A 9,267-nucleotide genomic window follows, 5' to 3' on the forward strand; every position below is an offset into this window, starting at 1 on the left:
CTTCCTCCCTCTTCTTCTTCTTCTTCTTCCTCTTCCTCCTCCTCCCCCTCCTCTTCCTCCCTCTTCTTCTTCTTCTTCTTCTTCTTCTTCTTCTTCTTCTTCTTCTTCTTCTTCTTCTTCTTCTTCTTCTTCTTCTTCTTCTTCTTCTTCTTCTTCTCCTTCTCCTTCTCCTTCTCCTTCTCCTTCTCCTTCTCCTCCTCCTTCCCCTTCTCCTTCTCCTCCTCCTCCTTCTTCTTTCTTCTTTCTTCTTTCTTCTCCTCCCCCTTCTCCTTCTCCTACTCCTTCTTCTCCTCCTCCTTCTTCTTTCTTTTTCCTTCTTTCTTCTCCTCCTCCTCCTTCCTCCTCTTCCTCCTTCCACTCTTCTTCCTCTTCCTCCTTCCCCTCTTCTTCTTCCTTCTTCCTCTTCCTCCTCCTCCCCCTCCTCCTCCTTCTTCTTCCTCTTCCTCTTCCTCCTCCTCCTCCTCTTCCTCCTCCTCCTCCTCCTTCTTTTTCTTTTCTGTCTTCTCCCCTGTCACCATCAGGATGATAACCATGTCTTCTTGTTTTCCTAGGGCCTTGAACCCCCCCCCTTCCATCATGGGAAACCCTCCACCTCTCCTCCTTCCCTGTAGACTCTTGTTTTAAAGAAGAGCCCAGATTTTATCCTCATTAGGGTCTTGGGGAGTTTGTCCCTGGGGAGACCCTGAAGGACATGCTGAGGTTCAGACACACATGGGTTCACTAACTATCTCAGTGTGGGAGAAATCCCACTGCTGTGGGGTTTGGCAAGGCGGAAGCAGTGGACATGGGCAAGCCTGGGACGAAGCATGCTGAAGCTCTAATGCCCGTCTTGGTGTTTGCCCTGATCTTGTGAGTTACCACATTAATAATCATTTCGTACAAACACCAGGAAAGACTGGAAATGCCCAAACATCATTATTCCTAAAGACTGACAGGACCAAACTCGATCAAGCCACCTTCAACTGCCCACAGAGCTCTCTGGAGTCTCTCCATCCTGCATGGTGGCTTCGGAGCTTCCCCGCAATGACCTTCCCTGGCATTGTCTGCCCTTTCGTGCTGAAAACAGTCTCAACCAACTTTGGAAGCTGAGAAGGAAAATGTAATTTACTGATGAGAAAACCCAAGAGTATACATGATGTTCTCTGCTGAGGCTGCAAAGTGTTTCCTGGCATCCTGGGTATTTATTTCTCAGCGTGGGCAGTGGTGTCTAGGAAATGCCCCAACTTCTGCACAGGAGCTATTTACTCTCTTTGGTACTGAGTTCCTTTTCTGCTCTGATGAGGGGTTCAGCCTGCTCTTCAGCCCCATGTAACTCTCATTCTGGGGCACTAAAGAGTTTTGACCACACGGGCCTCCATACAAACTCAAGGCAATTTACTAATTTGAATAGCGAACAGTAAGAATAATTGTTTTGGTAGAAGTATGGCCCAAGTATGTCACAGAAAATAATTACATAAGAAAGTTATTTGGCTTGACTAAATGCTAGATTTACCAGGGCAATCGGTATCATATTTGGCAACTCTACCCTCTTACAAGGAGTCCTCTGTTCAACTAACCTAGGGGGTGGAGTACCAGCTAAATAGTTATTTTGGTATGTGTCAATGACCCCCTATAACCTGCAGGGGGCAGTATGAGCCTTTAGGTATGGGATTGACATCCCCCCCCCATGACTCTCTCTACATGAAGGATGTGCACGAAAAGATAGCTGGGAATTCCTCTTATCTGACCAAATTTCAATTACTATGAGAAACACCTTTCCCCTCAAATACGAAGTGAACCAGCAACACTGCCCACCAATCTTATTGCAGATAATATGACGTCAAGCCACCTTCTAGCCCAAGCGGCTCAGATATCACGTAGCACTCAGTAACCTTTCATTGATACCCACTCTGGCTGTCCAGAGCTGGATGGAGAACTTGGGTTTAGGACATTTGTCTAAGGGTGTGGACCCACAGACTAAGATGTCAGTGCCAAGCCTCCGGGCTTATCACTATTCTATACTCAATATCTGGGAAGCAGAGCCAGCCGCTCCACATCTGCCTGTCGACAGGAGGATGGATGAAAGATGCGTGCGCACATCCCAGTGAAGTTCTGTGCAGCTGAAGAGAAAAATGAAATCGTGACTTTTGCAGGAAAGAACACACAGAACTGGGATTCGTGGTTGTAATGAGGGAACTAGCGAAACCAAAAGACAAACCCCACGTTTCCCTTACTCACAAAGCCTAGACTTAAAGATACACACATACATTCGTATGTATGTATGAATACACCCCCACATTCATCCCACCCCCATCCTCTTGCCCTTACTCAGCCTTGGGGCACTCCTTGCCCCTGGGGCTCCTTTTCTGACTCTCAAATTCAGCCTCTCATGCTGTTAGATCGATGATGAAATCAGTCCCTCCTCACACCCTTCAGCTTCATGGCACATGGTTTGTAGCTCCTGCCTGCCCCAGATTCAGCCTCCCCTCATAATGAGGATGCCCCTTGGTTTGCTCATTCCTGTGTGTCCTTGGTGCCTTTTCCCATGTCCCTTACCCTAAGGCTACTTAGCAGACATTGGCAATGGAAGTGACAGTGTTGAAAGGCTTGTGATATAGATGTGGATGACTAGAAGCTGCCCTGGATATCTCCCCCCCTGTGGTTGCAGCTCATGGGATTTTGCACAGCCAAATTCAGATTTATTAGCAAGGGGTCCTGCTGTGAAGGTTGGGCTAGCCTTCCTGTGGCCCCCGCCACCACAATTACCCAGCAGCTGGGTTGACCACTTTCCCCAAGAAGAGCAGACTCTGGGTGGTCACCTCCCAGAGCAGAAGCAGGAAGGGCCTGTTAAAGTGGGCCTGTGGGGCTGACGTCATGTTCAGGGCTGGGGGCTGGGAGAGGAGGCCAGAGGCAGCTGAGGCCTCGGTTCCCTTCTCGTTCATGTTCACTACAGCCTTGTGCGAGACCTAGGAGAGAAGACAGAGTCAGCATTCATTCATGGTTCTGAGGGCAGAGGCCACCTTCCCCTAACCTTGGATGATGTCCCAGAGCCTGTTCAGGCCCCTTGGAGTAGCCTGCCTAAGAAACAACCCTAACTTATGTGTGTCACTAGTCTAAGCTGGGTACTCTGACATGAGATGGCCTCAGCCCCACGGAGGAGCTAGGTGTCCGGCAGACTCAAACCCAACAGCCACCCCACCACCACCGAGCATTTCTTGGCACATGGGTACACAGGGCCTGGGCTTCCTTGAGCTTCACTTTCTAAACTTCCTCTGCCTTCTCAGCTTAAAAATGGCTTGCAGCTGAAAGCAGGCCCCAATGCACTAGGTAGAACCAAGCTCCATGTTGCCCTGAGCATAGACTATGAAAAGTCTTGTTTCACAACTTCTTAGTAAGAAAGGACTCTGTGACTTTAAGGGAAGTTGGGAAAATGGTCTTGATGAGTTCTTTCATCTCCAAAAAGGTCTAAGAACGATAGCCAGCCGAGGCAGGCAAGGTCACCTGGAAAGTTCTTTGAAGTCTCTCATCTTCTTGTCCATCACCCCTCACCTCACAGGCTCACATGCACACACCCCTACATGTGCACACTCCATGCACACACAGGCATTATACACAGGCTCAGACATAAGTCCACATCCCTCCTGCCTTGGTTGTGCATTTAGCTCTCTTCTGGAGGGTTAAGAGCCAAGACAGAGCTCATTCCTCGTAAGGTCCTAACAAAGACTCCAACGATGATGGACATCTCCAACCTATGCAGAAGAGCCAAGCTAAGCTCTAGGAAGAGCCTGGACCACCTTTCCTCCTGGGAAAGACTATCTTTTCTGTTAGAGGGCTACAAATGTTTGCCCATTCCACGTGACTTGTGTTGTCTCCCATCAAAAGAGAACACAGCTTCCTTCTATTGCCTAAACAGGAGACCTGCTTTTAGGCAGTGGCTGTGAGCAGCCATTGTGTAGGGCTGTGGGGAGTGGAAGGGTTAAGAGCCACTGTCTATTTCTCTTATATTCCTCTTCTCTGAGAGAGAGATGTTTCCTTTAACATCCATCCTGGAAGAATTCATAGCCAGTGTTACACAGCAAGCTGCTTCTAGGATGCACTGTCGGCTAGAGACGGGCTTTGTAGAACACCGTCTTCACCACACCGTGTGTTCATGCCTACAAGTGTTCATCAGAATTGGGTTCTCTGACTGTTGACCACCCTCACAGATGGATGGGTGAAGAGCATCATCCAGCCCTTCCTCTGAGATTCCAGCAGCTCCTCTGAGCCATCTGTACACAGTTCTTCTATTTTTACACATGGGCTGGGGGCTCAGGGAGAGTATATGGCTGAGGAAGGTTGTCTGAAGAAGGGCTTTATGCTGAGTGAAGATTTTTCTTCCATGTAAGTTGATTTGGGGTTACCTAGACTCCTTCATCCATGCTTAAAGAACTCAGTGACTCCCCATGTGAAATTTTACTTTGGTTTGTTGCAGGACCTAAGGAGAATAGACAAACACTATTTCCATCTCTTCTGGGAAGGAATTCTCACAATAAGCCTCTGTTGTGCTAATGCACTGGAATATAGGAGAGGCTTGTTACCATAGCAATGCTGACCGCTATGGTGCCTGTTCGAGCTCTATAACTTTCTACAGCAGTAACAAAGATAGAGCCTCTGATGCCTAAACGGGAATAATTTGAAATAAACGACCTCTACCCCTCACCAGGCATAATTCTGGCTCTGCGAACGACCTCAAGTATTCTACAGAATCCCGAATTCCTGGCCTGACTGGTGTAAATCTAGAGGGGAAAAATGAGAGTGGAGTTGTCCAGGAATAAAATCTGTAAAGATTGTGTGTTGAAAAGCCAGTCTAGGAAAAGGACTTGGGACCTGGGTTTTCCAGTGCACTTCATGTTGGAAGAAAAACATCCCTCCTCCCCAAGTTCACAGCCCCTGCCTTACCCGGGAGACAGTTTTGTTGAGTTGCCCCATAATTCCTGATAGGTCAGCTTCCATGTTGAACAGGTTGCTGAGACCAATGAGGGGCAGGATCTCTTCCAGGTTGTAGGTTGCAGAAATTGAAAACCTTGGCAGGTGCAAATCCAACAGGCTAGACAGAGAATCAGAGAAAGGGCATGACTCTGTTGGGTGTACCCTGTGCCCTGGCTGCAGGCAGCTTGAGCTGTGAGCAAGAGCAGGGTACCCCAGCCTGTGGGATGATCAGTCTACTCTGGTCAAATTTTCCACTACCTATGCCCACCCAAGTGTCCCTCCATATAGACCTCACAGTGTTACGGCTGGATCTGAGAAGTTTCCTGGCAGACAAGACTGTCTTTGTTATCTTTTGCAGAGAGTTTTCTAAGTGCCAGACACTAGCCAGAGTTTCACAAAGCACCACTGATTAGAAGCACGTGGTACCAGGTTGAGTAACTACCGTTTGTGTCCCACCTCCACACCTGACTCACCTGCAGGTGCTTCAGGCTCGGTTGCCCAACTATATCTTAAATCCATCCATGGACAGTCCCAGTACAAACCACTACCACCCTGTTCCATTTGTCTGAGCTGTTTTGCAAAAATGGCAGAGAGATGCTCACCCCTGGTGCTGCTCTAACCATCTAGAACAGAGATTCTTAAAGGGATTGTTGGTCACAATCCCTTTGACAAACCTCTAAGAAAGTATTTACACAGCAATCTGTAACAGTAGCAAAAGTAGAGTCATGAAATAGCAACAAAAACAATTCTATGGTGAGGGTCACCACAATATGAGGAACTACATTAAAGGATCACAACATTAAGAAGGTTGAGAAGCAGTGACTTAGAAGGAGAGGGGGGGCTGTGTCGTCTAAACCCAAAGCCTGACTTCCCCATCCAGGCCATCAGATTGTCACGGTCTCTGCAATGAATGTGGAAATTTCTTTAAACTCAGAGTGAACCTACCCCTTCTCACTGGGATTGCTATGTTTTCCCCTTACTCATTCGATAATTGCCAGTGCTCTGTTAATGACCAATGTTCTTGGGAACAGCCCACTTGTGGAACATTCAGTTCATAGTACATTTATCAATGGCCAGCCCACTGTGGGTGATGCCATCCCTGGTCTAGTGGTCTGGGTTCTATAAGAGGCTGAGCAAGCCAGGGGAAGCAAGTCAGTAAGCAGCATCCCTCCATGGCCTCTGCATCAGCTCCTGCCTCCAGGTTCCAGGAATCTTGGTCATCTTTAATAATTGTTCTTGTCTTTTTTTTTTTTTTTTTTTTTTTTCAGACTTAGCTAACTCGTGGTGTTAAATTATTATGGAAAGGAAGTAAGCAAGAGGAAAGAACCCCAAGAAGGGATGAAATGACAGTCTAGAGGTTCTAGGTTCTTTAAGTACTGGCTCTGTTTGTCCCCACACCCCCAGCAGCAGGCAGTGTATCTTTGTTTTAACAGTTTCGGGAACCTGTGGCCCAAAGGCACAAGGAAGACATCTGGGAAGTCAAGGGTGAGACAGTGTGCAAACCCAGAAGATGAGATCTTAGGGCTAGAGCTGAACAGACCCACCCCAGCTCTTGAGCAAGGATGGGCAGCACCTTGGGGCACCTACCTGGGCAGGAACCGCTGGCCCCACCTTCTCAGCGTCTCTGGCTGGAGGGCAGCCTCTACCTGTTTTGTCTTCCCGGGGTCAGGGAGGACCAGCAGCAGCAAGGCGGTGCCGCTGTACTTGATCTGGAGGACAGTGCATGATGCCTCCTGGTCATACAGGAACCTGTGCATCTCCTTCTGCCGCATCATGGGAATAAGGAGCGGCGTCTTCTGGTCCAGGAAGAAGCTCTCTTGCTTCCGGGTCTGGTAGCGATCAAAGGGATGCTTCCACTTGGCTGAGGGTATAAAATCCACAGAACCATGAGCATATGGGCCAGACAGCAACTGGGGGGGAGGAGGAGAGACATCCACAAGGTCATGCAGAATGGTGACATCCTCTGGAGTGTGCAAGTAACAGGACCCAAAGTCAGGACGCATGAGAGCAAGTCCCTGGGGTAAGTGACCTATGGTTATGCTGACCTGAGAGAGTTTATCTACAAAGCACACACAGGGTGGTCCCAGCTTCCTTGTACAAGACATGGTTTCTATTTTTTTTTAAGATAAATTTATTTTTATTTTATGAGTGTTTGCCTACCTGTAAGTCTATGCACCATGTATGTGCAGTACCCAAGGATGCCAGAAGAGGGCACCACATGCCTTGGAAATGGAGTCATACACAGTTATCACACGTTGAATCCAGGTCCTCTGGAAGAGCAACCAGTGGTCCTAACCACTGAGCCCCCAAAGCACTGCCTCTTAAGTCATCAGGAACAAATAAGAAGCATGTATTTCGCAATAAGGTAGTGGGCACAAATTGATTGAAGCACCCCTATTTCCAGAGCCATAAAGGGTGTGAGCTGGAACTAGCTGCCTGATTCGGGTTTTATTGAAATGTGATGTCAACCTTCTCTGACCAGATGCCTCAGTGTCTGCAAAGAGCTTCAGGCTGGCATGGTGGCCCACACCTGCAATGTCAGCAGTCAGGAAGCTGAGGCAAGAGAAACCATCTCAGCAACCTGCCCCCCTCCCCCCTCTTTCACTTGTTTATTTGAGTCAGGATCTCTCTGTGTAATCCAGGCCAATATCACCTTGTGATATTTCTGCCTTCACCCCAAAATGCTAGGAGTGGAGGGATGTGCCCCTCACGGTGATCTGGATATCCACTTTCCGGAAAGTCGACCCTTACACACAGCCCAGGGTCTCTGCTGAGAGCTCTGTGACCTGTGACTACACCATCCCCCTGAACTGTCTTTTCTCTTTTGCTACTCCCACAGGGAGCGTGAAGGGTAGGACTCTCACCTTTAAAGAAGATGTAGTTCAGGAGAACCATAAGGGTGCCATGACCCAACTCCGGGAGACAGCCCACCACCTGCCCGTAGGTCTGCTTCCTCACTAGGTCATTGATCTGCTGTCCAGTGGCAGCTGCTTCCGTGAAGTTGGCAGAGAATGCCAGAGCTCCGTACAGCTCCTTGGCACTGCCCAGAAAGCTCTGCTGAGGCTTCAGCTGGCTGTCCAGGAACAGGGAATGTCCCAGTTTTAGTTCCATTTTGGGGCTGGGCAGGTCAAGTGTGTGCAGGAGGCTCTGGAAGCCCCGGTGGATGTCAGCTGCTGGGGTCTCTGTGAGGTTGAAGCCTAGACTTTCCAGGATCCGAGTCTGGGTGTCAGCATGTGCCCCAAGAGAGAGCAGAGCCACAGTGCTGGAGAGGCTCACAGGGGAGAAGAGGATGTTCCCTGGGTCTCCCTCTGCTAGTTGCTTGTATAGACGCAAAGCAAAATTGGTGATGATGGGTGTGACCTTGTGATAGGTGGGTGCTGGCTCCAGGGCTTGGTGGCTGCCTGGTTGAGGTGCCCCCAGACTCTTATCTCTATGGACAGAAAGTAGCTGACAATGGACAGGAAGCAGGACCTCAGCTACCAGCAGCCACAGCCACACCGGCCCCATTGTCTGGAAAGAAGATGAGGAACGCATTAGTCTTCTCGGTAGATGACACTATCACCCCTGACCTTCCATTAAAGCCACCATCCACACCTAATCCCTCGCTGCAGAGAACAGGGGAAGGTGTGAGTTGTGTGGGTGCAACTGGGATTCGAGCTGGAAAAATAGATCCTGCAGTCCAACCTTCCTCCTTTCATGCTCCTTCCTCCTTCCCTCCCTCTACCTTCCCTCCCACCCTCCAACTTCCCTTCCTCCTCCTCCACTCCATACTCTTTTCCTCTCCTCTTTCCCCTTCTCTTTCCTTCCTTCCCTCCTCCACTCTCTTCTTTCCCTCCTTCTGCCTCCACTTTCTCCTTCTTTCCATCCTTTCTTTTCCACTCCCTCCTTTCTTCCCTCCTTCCATCTTCTTTCTTCCTTCTTTCCCGCCTTCTTCCCTCCTTCCCTCCCTCTTCCTTTCCTCCTTCCCTCTTCCTTCCCTCCCTCTGTCTTCCAACCTCCTTTCCTCCCTCCCTCTTTCTTCCCTCCCTCTCTTGCTCCTTCCTTCCCTCCTTCTTCTCTCCCACCTCCTTTCTTCCCTCTTCCTTTTCTCTCTTCTCCTCCACTCCTTCTTCCTTCCTTCCCTCTCCCTGTCTCTCTCTCTCATCCCCCTCTCATTTCCCTTCCTTTCCCCTACCCTCTCTTGCTCTCCCCTATCTCTTTTCCAATGGCCATTCTCTTGTCTTACTCCATGCTTCATTCCTTCTTCTCTCCCTCTTTCCTTCCATATTTTTTTTTCTGTATTCTCCCTGACCCAGTTGTTTTTGCAATCATATATACATA

The 9,267-nt window shown here is 49.1% G+C and overlaps 1 protein-coding gene across 1 annotated transcript; it reads right to left on the bottom strand.

Annotated features, from left to right (window-relative positions):
- Positions 1-2,741: 2,741 nt before the first annotated feature.
- Positions 2,742-8,454, bottom strand: SERPINA11 (serpin family A member 11; the record flags this gene model as incomplete). The annotated part of the gene is made up of 4 exons (XM_080921469.1): positions 2,742-2,945; positions 4,918-5,065; positions 6,535-6,808; positions 7,812-8,454. 4 exons carry the CDS (start codon positions 8,452-8,454, stop codon positions 2,742-2,744), a joined length of 1,269 nt encoding a protein of 422 aa, XP_080777595.1.
- Between the last annotated feature and the right edge of the window lie 813 nt (positions 8,455-9,267).

The sequence above is a fragment of the Micromys minutus genome (genome assembly GCF_963924665.1).
Source record: "Micromys minutus genome assembly, chromosome: 1".
NCBI lineage: Eukaryota > Metazoa > Chordata > Mammalia > Rodentia > Muridae > Micromys > Micromys minutus.